The following is a 17,022-nucleotide window of genomic DNA, read 5'->3' on the forward strand; positions in this document are numbered from 1 at the left end:
CTAAACAAAGCCCTCCAGGAGCAGGACTGGACACACCTGATATAGAGTATGTCCTTGACTCAGCTTATCAGTATCTGTCGCAATTATTGGAATATGAGACAAAGACCAAAGAGGTTATCAAAGGTAAAGGCATTAATTCCTGAGATATTTTGTGTTTTAAGGCCCACGTGAGTGGCTATGACATGTGCGCAGCTGGTTTTGAGGGTAATCAGTATTTGCACACTATGGAAATTGTCTTGTAGAAAAACATTTATTCAATCGCATGTAAATGCATCAAGTCTGACAGCAAACTATATACACAGTATAACATTAATAATAAGAATATGTGATAACCAAGGGGAAAAAAGCATTGAGACAGAAATCTGGCATGAATGTTTCACACCAGCACAAGGACGACTGGAGCAGAAGAATAAAATCTTCAAATGAAGAAATGTGATGCGTTGGGATTGTGGTGTATGATTGATTCTGCCAGACTTTGAGGTAACTTCACTGATTTGATTGACTAGAAGAACCCGATGAGGGTTTGCCAACTGGATGGATTGAGGTACAGCATAACACTTGACTTTACTCATCGTCTCTCAAAACTCAAGATAATCTTCGAGAGTAATCCGCAACAACGAGACCGAGAGGAAAATTTATTCAATCGCACAATCATAGTCTATCCCCTGAAAGCAAGCGCCTTTTGTCTAAAAGCATGCGTGCATGAATGTGAGGGAGTGAGATGTATTCATAAGCCGCTTCTAGTCTGATCTCTTCTAAGAGGTTTAATCTTTCACACTCCCTCCTACGGTTACATTCATCTGAGACCACCCAGTCTTATCGGTGTAGACGTCCAACGTGTGTGTGGTCAGGGAAGGAATGTGCGCAGGCCACCTTGACGTAGATTGATGTAGATTTTGTGCAGAAGAGTGCAGAGTGCAGTACAAAAATAGATTAAGACGGAGCCATAAATTCTCTGATCAAAGAAATCAAGGAAATCGGGAGGAGGAGGAGAAAGAGTTAAAGTTACAGCTCGGGATAGAGGCACCAGGTTATGAAGAACTCTTCTATAGGCCCGTAAACATGACAAATGACATGTATATATATACGTGAGCGGTTCTCACCACAGCGGTAATGCAGAGAAGCCTCTGGCAGAACAGTATGGTGAAAGATTAATGGACACGAGTCTGGAGGTGCGTTTACTACTGAAATTCTGTTATTCGCTACTGGAGTCACTGTGTATTTTACAGGATGAGTTTGGAGCCAGCCTTTCTCTGCTCTTAGAGCTTAAGGGAGCGAGCGGAGGGGAATTCACTGCTCTTGCGTGCCCCAGGAGATGTAGTCGGGACGTGTGGCGGCACTGTATTCGTCCACGAGCTGCTGAACCACCTCACGAGAGTTATCCAGCTCGTCGAAGTTGTCCTTGAATATATCCTCCTTCCTGAACTGCTCGAGGAAGGCCTCCCTCTTCCTCAGCTTATCATACTGACGACAGGTACGCTCAAACAACTAGGAGTGAGGGAGAGGAGAACAGAGATTAAAGAGTCCACTCAAATCTAGCCTTTCTGCATACAAGACGTCAAGTTTTCCCCACATCTTTGACCGATGAATTTCCACGAGTTTCCAATCATATGCAATTACTGCATATGAATTTTTAAAAACATTTCATAGCAACTGCACTCTTGAAGAGTCTAGCTGATGAATTATTTTAGAGTTGTTATCCCATACAATTGTCACTACCGAAACGGTCACAATCGAAACATGTCATAAATAATAAACAAAAGTTTAGTATGGTTATGCAATTTTTTTGGTGTTTTAGTATGCGAGTTAAATTTCTGTAATGTGATATGGTCACTACCAAAAATGTGCAGTCACTACCAAAGCATGGGATGTTTTGTCAAAAATAAAGGATGCTGAATTATCAGCTAAGATGTTATGATAGTTACTGGTTCAATGTATATTCAAACTAATGAATCCTTAACTTTGAAATCAGTATGATCAACTTTTTCCCTTTTATAAAGAAAAACTGGATTTAAAATACAACAAATCTTATAGCTTACACTTGAAATATTGTTAAAAATGTAATTGTTATTGATTTACCTCGGAAAAAAAATTAACAAAATATTTAGCATCACGTCTGTTTAGCGTCACAATTGCTTTCAACATTAATAATAAGAATAATTGTTACTTAAAGAGCAAATTAGCATATTAAAATGATTTCTGAAGAATCATGTGACACTTGGAACTGGAGTAATGATGCAGAAAATTCAACCTTGCCGCAACAGGAATAAATTATTTTAAAATATTCTAAAATAGAACAGTTATTTTAAATTTTAAAACATTTCAAAATATTACGGATTACTTTTTTTTAATTTAACAAATGCAGTCTTGACATGCATAAGAGACTTCAAAAACCAATACCAATTGATATAGATGAAATTAAAAACAAAAATCTCTAATCACCAATATAGTACCTAGCTCAAATCCCTTTTTGAGCAGTACAGACAGAGAATTTAGGATCAGGTCTTACTGAAGAGATGCTGGTGTGATTAGCCATCATAAGTCCACTGACACGATGAGCTGAGGGCAGGTAGGGGGATCGGCGGGACAGTGCCACCTGAATACTAGCCGGACCCCATGGGATAAAATTTGCTAATTTCCTCTCCCTGATTCTCTGCAGACTCTTATGGACCTGCAGAGACACGTATAAACATGAGGACATGCACATATAACTTCAAATAAATATTTATTTAACATGCTCACACCTGTGTGGGGTCCACCTCTCCCTGAATTATGTTGAGAATGGCAATGTAGCAATGATTGGTCTGACGGTCTCGGCCTGTGGACACCATGACATTCTTGGGCTGCAGGAGTCTCCTCATCACATCAAGAACTGTAGTCTTCCTCACACTTGCCACCTGAAAAGATTCCATTAAATTTTAAGCAGAATATTAAAACCAAGACAGTGGACACAAAAGAGAGAAACTGAATTAGAAATGTCATGCCTTTACTAATGAAAAAAACAGACAGACAGCCAGGCAGAACGATTTAATTTGATGAGATTTGATAAAAATGAGTCATTTGTGCTGAGAGTCATTAACTCAGCAACATGCTAACATAAAACTTCTTGAATCAATAGTGAGTTGAACAAAGAGTTGCAACCGACTTTGCATTTCTGCAAAGGATCTTAATGCAAATTCCAATGTTTGACCAACTTACGGCCTGATCGGTGGTCAGCGGTGTGTATCCAGTCATGAGGAAGTGGAGGCGGGGAGTGGGGATGAGTGATGCAATCAGTCCAATCAGATCATTGTTCATATATCCAGGGTAACGGAGGGTTGTTGTGCTTGCTGACATTATAGTGGACACCTGTTAAAGAAAAGCACACTTGTCTTTTGATCATCCAAGTGAGTGGGGAAAATATAGACCAGCCTTTTATTTTTATATTGTGTTGTCTTAATTATTTGGGTGTGCTAATGGTACATTAAGCGTGCCGTATATGTAAAAGCAGCTGGTGTTTAAGAACATAATAGCCTAGACTGGTGAAACAGGTTTTCTTTTTGCACTCTGGTCACCCTTAACAGAAATCTACACAGTGTATTGTTAAAGTTCACCATTTCATATAACCAAGTCTATTAGAGGTGATGAAGACAGTGATGGATGTGTTGACAAAGTGAACTATTCACCTCGGAGCAGGGTGCTATAAGAATGGGCGTATAAGAGGAAAGCATAGGAGAGCGCTGCATGGGATGTCACTGGTTATTTATTACCAACTCATTAGAATGTGACACAACAGCATGTCAGGCTGCTGATGACAACTTTCAGATCAGCCAATTCCCCATGTTTCATCCTCACGAATCTGACAGGCTGTGCTATTTCAAATTTTATGCAAATAATACAATACGGCTGTGATAGAACTCCCAGCTACTTTCTAATGCTAACATTTTGTGGTTTAGATTCCATATTTTCTTGACAGTTGCATATATACACAGAAATCATTCTCTCATTTGTCTCATTGCCACACAAACTCACGGCTGGCTTTAGTTAGGTTGATTTTCTGATTTGTTTGGATTATGTAAATGCAGCTCTTATCGCAGGAGAGCTGCCAGTGCCCAACTGTGATTAATAGATGAGAAGGGACTCTACTGTCCCTGCATGAACCACACCAGGCCTGTCCCTCTATCTGTTGCAGGGATGGGCTTTAAAAATGACACTCTCTGGGTTGGATGCCTCAGCTCAGGACAGATGAATAGGGGCCTGTATTTTCTCATGTTAATTTGTAAATGACAGACTTTTAAAACTAACCAGTTGGTTGATCTGAGAGAACGAGGGGTTCTGAATGTGCAGCCGGTCTGTGGCAATTCTGTTCAAAGCAGTATTGTCAAGCACCACCTGAAAGAGACATGGAGAGAGAAAGAAAAGGGAAGAGATTTTTAACCATATGTCAGGACTGTGTTGTAGGTCTTTTCAGGTCCTAAGATCTGTAGCCAGTCTGAATCGACAAATCCATTTTGAATGGAACTGCACAATGCTAATTAAATCTGAATTAAGACAGCAACAGTATTTAAAATTGCACTTCAAATTAGAATATACAGAATCTTGCAGAACCAAGCAACATTCAACTGGTAGAGCAAGACGCTAACATTGGCAAGGTTATGGGTTCGATTTCCAGAAAACACAAATGGATAGAAGGTTTTTCTTAAAAACACTGCAAGTCACTTTAGATAACTGTGTCTGCCAAATGAATAAATGTAAATTTAAAAAAGTGGAATCAGAATGAAAGAAAGTCATTGTTGTGAGAGTTATATCAAGAATTGCCATCTTGCTTACAGTCACAGTGTAGAACAATGTCAATATTTATTTTTCCAACAGAATTTCATATCAATATTTATTTTCATCTCAAAACAATGTGGTATGGAAAAATTATACACTCTTTTGATAGCTCTGTTAATTTTTTCGTGCTGATGATTATGTTAGAATTATTATTTTTGTTGTTTTTTTGCAAACCTTGTTGAGTATCAATGAAATTCCAAGTTTAATATACTGTTTCTTGGCCAATTTTATTCAAATTTCAGCTAATGAACTGAAAGAAAACTGAACCTTAAAAGGTTAGTTCACCCAAAAATGAAAATTCTGTCATTAATTACTCACCCTCATGTCACTCCAGACCTGAAGGAACTCTGTTCATCTTCGAACACAAATTAAGATATTTTTCCGAAGATAAACAAAGGAATTATTGGGTGAACTATCCCTTTAAAATGAACTTTTCCCCTAATTTGTATTACATTTATGCAATATGTTTTGTATAGGTACAATATTTTTGTATACAAGCCGGAATATTTGAGTGAAACTGACTTTTTAAACGAAGAACAGAAATCTTGCTAGATTTTATTAAAATTTGTGTTTCAAAGATAAGCAAAAGTATAATGGGTTTAGAACAAAATGGTGGTGAACAAATTATGACAGAAATTTCTTTGTTAATTAAGAGTTAAGAACAATGCCTCAGACTTGGCATTAACTCTAGATCTGTATTCTTATCAAAGAAAGACAGAAAGTCATCTACCTCGATTAACCTCCTCATCTTTTGTGCTGACTCTTTGATCTGACATTATTATATGTGCCAGAGACGATAATGAAGCTAGCAGACAGCTGCAAGAAACACAATATACATAAAACAGATCTTACCCTTTACTAATGACATTTGCTCCACTAAAGCCCAATCTATTCTGAACCGCAGCCCTCACACATAGAGATTAGCTGGAGATATGAATAATGATGTAATGCTTTAGTCCATTTTGTTCTATCACCAGCAGGGTGGATTACTGTAATGGTCTCCTCACCGGCCTTCCCAGGAAGACCATTAGACAACTGCAGCTCATCCAGAACGCTGCTGCCAGGTTTCTGACTAGAACCAGAAAATCTGAGCATATCACACCAGTCCTCAGGTCCTTACACTGGCTTCCAGTTATGTTTAGGATTGATTTTAAAGTACTTTTACTTGTTTATAAGTCAATCAATGGCCCAGGACCTAAATATATTGCTGATATGCTCACTGAATATAAACCGAACAGACCACTCAGATCATTAGGATCGAGTCAGTTAGAAATACCAAGGGTTCACACAAAACAAGGAGAGTCTGCTTTTAGCTATTATGCGGCCCGCAGTTGGAACCAGCTTCCAGAAGAGATCAGATGTGCTAAAACATTAGCCACATTTAAATCCAGACTCAAAACTCATCTGTTTAACTGTGCATTTGTTGAATGAGCACTGTGCTATATGTCCGAACTGACTGCAATGAATTCTATGTATAATCATTTTCTTTAAATTTATTTTAAATCAATTTCTATATCATTTTAAAATTACTTGTTTTTATTATTTTTATTTCCATGTTTTTATTGATTTTTAATGTCTATTTCACTTTCTTATATGTAAAGCACTTTGAATTACCACTGTGTATGAAATGTGCTTTATAAATAAACTTGCCTTGCCTTGCCTTTTGCTATGGTGATCAAACCCATAAATCCCTTTAAAACTCAAATAAGGATCTACAAACACAATTACTGGCTCCTCAGAGAGTCAATAGGATGTGTTTGTTGAATAACTATCTGCTCAATCATGTGCTGATGGATATCAGTATGAAAGTAAAATAGAAAGTGTTGTTGACATATCTATAAACTTACAGTCCAGATTTACAGATATGACAGTACTCTGCATGGTTTATGAAATGAACCCAGGGACCAAGCTATTGTTAATAAGAGAGGAAATGGAAGGAGAGAAGTGGATAATCACATAGGACTGACCCTCTTTTCTCCACCCGCTGCTGTTTGGGAAATGAAAGCATGAGAGGAAGAAAGAAGGTTTGTTTGGGAAGGTGGATTGTGTAACTGAGGACATGTAGAGTTAAGAGTAGCAGGCTGCATATGAGATGGGCTCTGTTTCAAATAGAAACACATTCATTTAAGATCCACAACCCTGGAGTATGTGTGTGTACCGGTGAATTCCTCCCGAATTCTAGGCCAGCTGAAAAGGTTAAGAGACAGTGTGTATGTGTGTGTGTGCGCGCATGTTTTCATTCACTCACCACACAGTCTGCATTCTGGGTCAGTCTCTTTAGCGTCAGAAGAGAATTATACGGCTGTACAACAACATCACTCATCTCATCTTGGTTAGGAAAGACAGAATAGGTCTGAACCAGTTTTTTAGGATACCTAAAAAAGACGGAAGAATAGCTGAATGTTTAAAGGAACACTCCACTTTAAAAAAAAAAAATAGGCTCATTATACAACTCCCCTAGAGTTAAACACAGAGTTAAAGGCGCAATGATATTATGCAGCGCCTAAAAGTAGTCCCTAGCTAGGTAACTAGTTATGATATAGCTGGGGACTACTTTCAGGCGCTACGAAATATCATTGCATCTGTTGCACCCACAGTACGGCAGCAAAGTTCCTTGATTATTACGCCGGAATGAGAGTATAGTTCCTAGCCATATCGGCCTAGAAAATCTAAACTATTAATTTTCCGTCAGTCTTAGTACACGATGTAACTACAGAAGTGTAAAGCTTTAAATAGGAAAATTCTCTTTGGTCATTTTTGAGCGAGATGCTAATGGTCTAATCCGATTCAATGATCTATGCTAAGCTAAGATAAAAGTGCTACCGCCAGACCCGGAGATCGGCTGAATGGATTCAAAAACTGTAAAAACTCAACTGTTTAACTCTAGGGGAGTTGTAAATTGAGCCTATTTTTTAAAAAGTCGAGTGTTCCTTTAAAGGGATCCCAGGTATTAAAACATGTATAGCTTAATATAACTTATACAACGGGGCCGTTGAATGCTTGAATCTGATTGGCTGACGAACGTTCTGAGGTGTGCAATTATTTTCAGGGAAACGCACGGCGAACGTAGTTCCAGGCAGCTTTCTTGACCGCATTACAGTTCCATATCACTTCGCATCGTTGTCAGCGCTGCCCTGACGATTTTATCAGTTAGCCTAGTGTAGCAACTTAAAGGCTACACATGACATTTCTCACTAGCGAGGTAATAACAGCGCTGCATCTTAAAGCAGACTTACAGTTTAGAGACGGTGCTTCAGAACACTGTTGAGGGACACACAGAGGTAGCCTAATTCATACAAGCTCTCTCTCTCTCTCTCTCTGTTTCTCTTTCTCTGTGTCTCTGTCTCTCTCGCTCTCTTTCTAATAACTTCATTATTAACTGCATTAGTCTGCTATCAACGGCTCAAGCCTCCATTGCCAGCTTTAAAATGACGTTTTGGAACTAGCAAAAGAGTCGTTGGATGAGATGCGGAAGAAATAATCCTACTCACAATAGCGATTTAAGTAGAAAAACCGGACGAATCCCTTGAAATATATAATCTGATCGATGTCTTGAGGTGTGGCAACCGTAGTATAAGCGGAATAATTGACTCCGGACCGTTGAATTATTAGAAAAATAATGCACACCCGAGGTGTAAGCCACGACGCGATTATTTTTCTAATAATTCAACGGCCCGTCGTCAATTATTCCTTACGTAAATTATGTCTCTTATTTAAATATGTAGTAGAGGGCACCTCAGTCAAGGGCACCTCAAGTCGTGGCCAAGAGTCAAGGGCACCTCAGTCGTGGTATTGAGGGTGGCGAGAGCGCTGGACATTCACTCCCCCCACCTACAATCCCTGCCGGCCCGAGACTCGGGCCCGCAACCTTTGGATTACGAGTCCGACTCTCTAACCATTAGGCCACGACTTCCCCTTAGACTACTTGTGGGGAAAAATCCATGGTAGAGCATTTGGTTTAAGGCTATGCTTACATCCCTCGCCACCTGTAAGCTCTTTCAGTAGCTGTGGTCATTATATCAGTATTTTATTTTCCGAGTTGTGTATTTCGAGATGTGTTGTGGTAAAAATAGCAAAGGTAGCGGCAGTAGCTCACCGAGTGCAACCATTTTACGCCAACAGAAAAATGGTGCCCCCCATAGTCCAAAATATGTATACAACGATGTGATTTTTTTTAAATAATATAAATCTTTAATGGGTCTTTTACTACATATTTCAGTAAGAGACATAATTTGTGTTATATTAAGCCATACAAGTTTTAATACCCAGGGATCCCTTTAAGGCACAAGAACACGCGTCCAGCTGAACGCCGCTGGTGCCCTTGAGGTTGCACACGCAATGGTATTAAACACACCCCTAAAGAGAGGTAATTACACCTGGTGACAGCCGCTGGCGCCTGCATCTCCCTCTAATTACACTGACTGCCACCCAAACGCTTAATGACTGCAAGTCTAGACGAACAATGCAGAGGGCGTGGGTCTGTGCTTCAGGAGAGGGAGTGTGGACTGCAAAATCAGTCAGAGTAGGGGATTCAAAGTCCTGTATCAGTGAATTTACCTGTCGTTCAGTCGCTCCAGTAGGTAGGACCCGAGACCAGATCCTGTTCCCCCGGCGATAGAGTGGCAAAGCACAAAGCCCTAAAAACCCCCACAAAAACAGAATGTTTAACATACAAAACACATGTATGTGAGTACTAAGGTGCTTTAGATGGTAGCCGTGACCAGAAAAAAATTGTTTTTCTTTTTCTCAAATAGATTAATGCTGTGCTGCCCACTATCCAGTGTCAGTTTATCAAAGGGAAATATTTACCCCACTAGAACTGATGTTCAGAGACATTTTTAGCCGTTACAAAGACATTCTTTCAAATTATATATAAAAAACAAAGCATTTTCAGTCAAATTTATTTAGAATGATAATCAGTGCATTTACATGCACCCTCATGATGCAATTATAATGGGATTTTGGCAATATTGCGGTTAAACTATACACGATGTAAACAATACTTCAATCAAAATAATGGGATTAAGCTCATGATTGTAGTAAGCATACTTGTATTAAAATATGTGGTGTATGCCAATTCTAATTGCAATAAATAGGCATTTAAACACATTAATCCCATTATTACAGCTCTGACCAAAGTGCACAAGTGGTTGGACGTGTTGTTCACACAACTACACAAATTAACTTCTTGACATTATTCTTAAGGAGGCCCAGTCCTACAGGGGTGCTAATCACCCTCAAATGAAAGTAAGAGCACCCTCAGGAACCACAAAACACCAAAGTTTTGTTCATCGCTGAGTCAGGCAAGTTTGCGAATCCTCTCATTATGACAAACAAAGTGTAGACATTTTGTGCATTGTGATTCACTGTACAGTGTATAGAGATTCATTGATTTTAACAGAACTTAAAATCAAAGAGCACTGAATACCTTCCAATACATCTGTATTGATGTTTTGCTTTTGATGTATTTGGCAAAGTGGCCAGTAACATGCCTAATGTATGCGAGTTCATCATTTGTGTTGCGGGGTTTGCAAATAATGACACTTAATCAGAATAATGAAAATTGCATGTAAACTGGGGTAAAGAGGTTTGCGCGTGTCATGTAAACATCTAACTGCAATTAAGCTCTTACTCTGATTGGAAATAATCACATTATTGGTGCACATGTAAACCCAGTCAATAAAGACATTTATAATGTTACAAAACATTTCTATTTCATATACTTTAACTTGTCAAAGAATCCAGTTTCCACCAAAATATTAAACATCAAAACTGATTTCAACAGTGGTAAGAAATGTTTCTTAAGCAGCAAATCAGCATATTAGAATGATTTCTGAAGAGAAAGTGGAGTAATGATGCTAAAATTTCATCTTTGCATCACAATAAATTAAATTACATTTAAAAAATTCATTAACATTTTAATTGTACTAATATTTCACAATACTACAATTATTTGACTTAATATTTCACTTTACAGGGAGTTAGGTTAAATATTTTTTTTTTGTTTAGAAAAAAAAGAAACACTTTGCTGGAATATATTTTAAAGGTATAATTAAGCCAAAAATAAACAATATGGTCAATTCTATCACAATCTTCCTCTCAGAATATCGTGAAATATATCACATGTTGGGTAAATTGAGGGAGTGTTTCTTGCCCCCACATTTTGTGGAATGTTTCTGCCCCAAGCCCTAACTAGTCTTTGTGACGGTCCCTCACCTTTCAGCAGTTAGCATGATATGCTACACACTCACACACGCATGCAACTAACTGACTGGTAACACCATCCTCCAAACCACTCCCTAACCTCCAGTTACATACAAGCTATACACGTGCATGCACACACCAGTAATTGTGGGTAATAAAGTGAATGACACAGATTATGTAGGGAGGGCTGAGTCTGTTGTTTTAATGGGAGGAACATTTGTATCTTGTAAATTAAGAGTGCAAAAAAGTAATAAAACAGCACTTTTTAATAACCGTCTGTGGCAACCTAATATACATATATATAATATAAATGTAGCTATATGTATAAATAGTTCTATGTATGTCTGCAACCTAAAAAAGAACAGGCAGAACACCGTAGAAAGGGGTGCAGGAGAAAAAAAAAGCAACGGAAAAAAAATGGAAGTACGTCAAATGGTACGTCACTTTACCATCTGGAGATCATCAGAAAGAGTTTTACTTTGTTTAAAAACTGAATCTGTTTAAAAACCCAAACATTCTCCAAAAGTCAAAGAAAATGGTATTAATGAATGACACACAACTAAAGGGTAAAAACCAACCCATTCATAATACACAAAGAAGAGTACAGTCATTGAGAATCATACCTCCAGACTGTCACTGCCATCTGCTTCTCTGTCAATGATGTCAAAGATGTCCTCGTGGATTTTTTCTCCCTGATATGAACAAATATATTAACCACATTTTAATTACCAAAGCAAGTTAAAGTTGTTAAACATGAGCCTGTAATTTTTATTTTATTTTTTTCTCTCCAAACAGTAAGTCTAATTCTTGCTCCGGTGCTCCGATTGATTGGCTGCTGATCACTATCGGCCGATAATCGCTTTGGGATGTTTGATCGGCGGTCTCTATAAAGGCTGATCTTAAAAAAACGATCTCAAGCTGATGATGCTTCTAGGTCTGACACGACATGCAGTGCCAATGTCCGTCTGCGGGTTACATAATTAAAATTCTGAAGGTGAGGTACAATTCATATTTCTTCATTAAATAACTTTAAGTAATTTGAAAACTTTCTGTGAGACATAATTTCACAAACAGCGTGAGTGAATCACAGCGTGCTCTCTCTCTTTCTCTCAAAAAATGCGCAAATGGCTTGAAATCATCGCGTCTGCACTATAAGTGCGCTGCACGCTGCACAGTTGTCACAGGAACTGTCACTTGTACAATCGAGGCAGTGTTGCGTCGTCACTAAAGTTGTGAAAGTTGTCATCACTAAAACAATAAATTTAAACCATTCAGTGCTCGCGTGCTCTCCTGGAGACCGGTCGCTCGTTCACACTCGCAGCGTACACACACATCATGCGTTTGCATTGCGTATTTGTTGCGTAATTTTTTCCACGCTCATGTTAACGGATTAAAGCGTTCATACTGAACACGGTTGTGGTCCGGCAGTACGTTTCAGGAGCTGTGCGTCTGCAGCAGTGCAGAGATAATGTAAGTAGTTTAAATGTTTTGCCACTTGCTTGAGCAACTTAATATATAAATCTAGAGGTAAATGTAAAAAAATAAAAAGCATTGAATTTGTTTCTTATTTATTGCATTTAAACATGTCTATGAAAAACTGTATTACTGTACGGTGTAAAAAAAAAAAAAAAAGAATCACAATGCTGAAAAAGCATTTTCAGTAACAATGTTTGGATTTGAAATCAAAATAATGGATAAATGTGTTTATGGTAAACAGCCACGGATCAGTAGTGGACTCTTGTCTGAAAGCACAGTCAGTGCTGCTTCTGCACCGCTTCCGTGCATGGAGTGCATATGCACTGCAAAAGGCGAAATCAGGCTTATGCTGTGTGTAAGCTATTGTGCAACCATTGCACGATTGTCAAAACAAAAATGTCTAAAAATCTTGATAGGATTGTCACTATAAATTATTCTACATGATAAAAAAAGGCTTTAAAAAGATCGGCATCGGTGATCGTATCGGCAGATACTGCTTTCTGTGATCGGCCTCAAAAATCCTGATTGGAGCACCCCTAAATTCTTGTACAATAGTTATATAACTGTTGTTTGACCATATCATAATTGAATTTCATTTTGGAAAATGGCATAAATTGTTAAGAAATTATACCACCTAAATGTTTAAATCACTCAATGTATTTGTGTACCTAAAATTGATGCAATGTGCTGAATCATATTTATATTGTTAGAAAGTTACATACATTTAAAAGTGTACAACTTTCGCTAAATGATGAAATGGGGTAATATTCTTGGGCATCTGCTTACATAAAGTGAAAAAGCATTAGCTTTCAACTCTGAATATATTTGAACTAAAAATGAAACTGGAAAATAAAGAGCAGTCAGATTGAGTTTTGTGTTGTTCATCAGTATCTGTTAATGCGAGCCCGTGCCGCTTGTGGTTTTGACTCGTCGATAAAGAACACATCTCTGACACATTATTTAAGGATGTTCTCTTCATTCGACTATTAATATAGGAACTATATTAAAATTTTGAAACCGTGCATCATCACAATTGTAGCGAGTATAACCGGTATCACCGAGTCTAACAGGAACGGAGGCTGTTTTAATTATCAGCCTTCACACTCTCATAGACACAAAACCATAGAAACTCTGAATCACTTGTGCTGTCTGTGAAATTACAGTCTGACAGAAAGATTTCAAATTACTGATTCGATCTGTTTGGAGTAATTTGCTAATTCAACCTACATGTCATTAAATAAATGTTGCATTATACGTGCAGAAATTGTAGGAAAAAAATACTAATTATGTCCAGTTTCCGCAATCCCACACCAAAGTTCAGACCCCGAGAGACTGCATTAAATATCTCTAATAGTCATTACTAATATCTAATTAAAAATTAAATTGTCATGCTATATGAACAGCAAAAAAGTGACTAAACATAGTGAAAAATTTAAAAGGAATGATGACAAGTTATATCACCTAAAATATAACAGAAATTTAAACTAAAATAAAAGTCAGCAATTATTTGATGTCTAACATCACTCAGTGTACCTGAGAGAAGCCACTGGCCCAGTTGTTACCGGCTCCACCGCCATGCTCAGACAGGTAGATGTTCTCTGGGTTGTACAGGTTGGCATAGGGAGAGTTCAGGATGGTGTGGATGACTCGGGGCTCCAGGTCCAACAGCACAGCACGAGGAATGTAGTGCTCATCATCTGCCTGAGGGGGGCGAGACAGAGGAGAAAAAGAGCAATGGAAATGACATTTCCATAAGTGCATCTCAATACTCCTTAGAAGGAAAGGACAAAACTTGGATGCTCAGTTTCAAAAATGAGAAGCAATTCAGGTCTACTCAAGATGCTTATGATTACTTGTGCAGCTTGAGACAGCAAAATGAAAGCATCTATGAGAATTCCAAAATATAATTCATTAACATAAAGGCAAATGCAATAATACCTTCTCATATCCAAGCAAATACACATCATTTAAACTCTTTAACTCTTAAAGCCTTTGAATATCTAATAAATATTTAAGTCCACATACCACAAAAACGTTGGTGAATCTAGCAGTTAGTTCCTTAGACGTGTGCATTTTAAATCCTGAACGACGGGCCATACTAAATTTCTTTATTTGTGTAAATACTATGATAATATTCTAGAATCAAGACTTTGATGTCAAGAAGTATAAATCTGTTTTATATATATATATATATATATATATATATATATATATATATATATATATATATATAGATAGCCATCACCATAAAAACATCTATATCAGTAGATCACTAATTTACATACCGCACAGCTAGCCATAACACAGAGGAAATTACTATAATACTGTGACTCACGCAATCTATTCACATCAGAGGACAGCTTTAACACTTAATGCCTCATTTCAGAAGAAATATAAGCAGTCCCTTTGAAAACATTAGGATTTCACTGCAGTTTCTGTGAAATAACTAATTTTGTTCTTTAATTGGAATAGTCTTTTGTTCCGAAAAAATGGAACTAGAAGCTGTGCCATTTATTTCAAATTAATTTTCCATCAGATTGTGAAAAGGCCTCCACATAATGATTGCAGAGGGATAATTGACTTGCAAACATTGGAACCTAGCTCCACCTGGTGGTCAATTATGTGAACTAACTACCAATGAAGAATCTTAGTGAGAAATTAAATTTTATTTTGAAAGTTTTTCATATTATATATACATTATATTTTATTTATTACTTAGAACTTTGCTTTAATAGTATTTGTATTGCACTTGTTTTTTATTGCAGTATTTTTCTTGATATTACCTTTTTTGTGTATAATGTTTTGGCAATATTGTATGTAAACACAATCTTGTTAGTGAAGTACTTTAAAATTGAAACTGAAATTGTTCACACTGGACACAATGGCCAAGTAGCCATTGTAATACTATCCATATGTTGCTTGTTGTCTTGATGATAAGGTAGGTGAGGTGTCTATAAACAAACTCAGTGGTTTATATCGCTGAATAAAACATAGACTTTAGAGCAGCAATCTTGTTGTGTTGTGATTATGGTTGGTGACTGTTTAGCTTCAAATGCCTTATTAGTCTATATTTGTGTACCTGATAGAAGAAGACATCTTTCCGGTCTGTACCCTCAGTGGCAAACTCCTCTACGATGCCCTCTGGGCTGATGCCATGCTCAGCACACAGCTGCTTCCAAAACTCAAATCCAACTGCACAGAGAGAGAAAAAACAAACCATTCAGTCCGTTAAGGCTGGATTCTAAAGAACACTTGTAAAAAGACTGTAAGCTATTGTCATTATATAGTGGGGTGATTTAAGAATATTTATGTAATGGCTATTGTTTATCCCACATCTTTGACAGAAATCATATTTTGCACTCATAGTGATCAGTAAAAGACAAACACAATGTAAATCCCTCTAGCTAACACTGCCAAACGTGACTGTAAATAATACAAAGCAGCGTTCAGAATTATTTGCATACATAAACACACTAAGTTAGAAGGTCAGGTTGGTTACATTACAATTTGATTCATTGCAGTTATCTCCAACTGACAGCATTATATAATTATCACTATTAATTAGCAAACAAAATATAAGAACAGTCAATACGTGGAAACTAGTGAATAAGTTTTTGGCTTCTTGCTGACGAAAAGCTCCTATAAACAACCAAAACCACATTGACTGGATCTATTGTGTCATTTCAAAGCTATCCAGTGTGATAGCTCGCTAGCTAGCTAACGTTAACTCTTTATGTCGAGACTATCAAACAGACTGTGATACACGGCGAATGGCTCACTCTGATTCCCGCACTGTCCGAGCTGCAGGGTGATGATTTCTCGAGGCATGCTGTGCTGTTATTTCAGCTGAACGACCAGTAAAGGTGAGAGATGTGCTGCTGCTGTCAGTCAACCACTGTGCCTATTCCCGCTCCAACAGCAAGGGCCTAACGGACGCGCATTGCGCATGCGCAGACGTCGGCCACGCTATACTTTCACAGTGAAGGCCAGCAAACGAGAACCGATCGATACTTGCTGAAAATGTACCGAAATAACTCTTTATCGAAATAAGTGAAAAATAAATACACAAACAAGCAGAAAGAACAGACAGAGAGCATCACTGACGTGTTGGATTACGTAGGACGTATGCGTTTACATTAAACAACTCAAAGCTGCGCATCAGTTGCGCAAACAGAGGAAATTTGCAATATCAAAGAAATTCAGGTCAGGTTTAAATTGCAGGTTATTTGTTCAATTTCTCAGTGTATAGCAACATTTTTTTTTTTTAAATGTATTGCCTTAATTTAATATAGGCTATTGTAATAGTGTGATAATGGTTGTCACTGACTAAATCACTGTTATCACTGAATCACCAAATGTCCCCACAAGGATAGTAAAACCTGAACTTTTTTGACATTGTATGGGGACCGACCTGTAGTAAAAATAATAATAATAATAATATATATATATATATATATATATATATATATATAAATGTGTCTGCTAAATGACTAAAAAAAATAAAAATAATAATATATATATATATATATA

At 37.5% G+C, this 17,022-nt stretch overlaps 1 protein-coding gene across 1 annotated transcript; it reads right to left on the reverse strand.

Annotated features, from left to right (window-relative positions):
- Nucleotides 1-232: 232 nt before the first annotated feature.
- On the reverse strand, nt 233-16,608 carry LOC306848312 (tubulin gamma-1 chain). The gene is made up of 11 exons (XM_079382778.1): nt 16,272-16,608; nt 15,572-15,684; nt 14,026-14,193; nt 11,640-11,708; nt 9,370-9,449; nt 7,061-7,187; nt 4,285-4,371; nt 3,199-3,348; nt 2,745-2,897; nt 2,510-2,671; nt 233-1,488 (listed from the first exon to the last, which is right to left on the reverse strand). Exons 1-11 carry the CDS (start codon nt 16,318-16,320, stop codon nt 1,291-1,293), a joined length of 1,356 nt encoding a protein of 451 aa, XP_079238904.1. The 5' UTR covers nt 16,321-16,608; the 3' UTR covers nt 233-1,290.
- Nucleotides 16,609-17,022: the final 414 nt, after the last annotated feature.

The sequence above is a fragment of the Barbus barbus genome, assembly GCF_936440315.1.
Source record: "Barbus barbus genome assembly, chromosome: 3".
Lineage (NCBI taxonomy): Eukaryota > Metazoa > Chordata > Actinopteri > Cypriniformes > Cyprinidae > Barbus > Barbus barbus.

Excerpts from the sequence above, each read along its gene's own strand:
- LOC306848312 (XM_079382778.1), bottom strand. The coding sequence starts at position 16,320 with ATGCCTCGAGAAATCATCACCCTGCAGCTCGGACAGTGCGGGAATCAG. Across the intron at positions 3,349-4,284 it reads TCTCTCAGATCAACCAACTG|GTGTCCACTATAATGTCAGC; the intron begins GTTAGTTTTAAA and ends TTTCTTTAACAG. Across the intron at positions 1,489-2,509 it reads ATCACACCAGCATCTCTTCA|TTGTTTGAGCGTACCTGTCG; the intron begins GTAAGACCTGAT and ends CCTCACTCCTAG.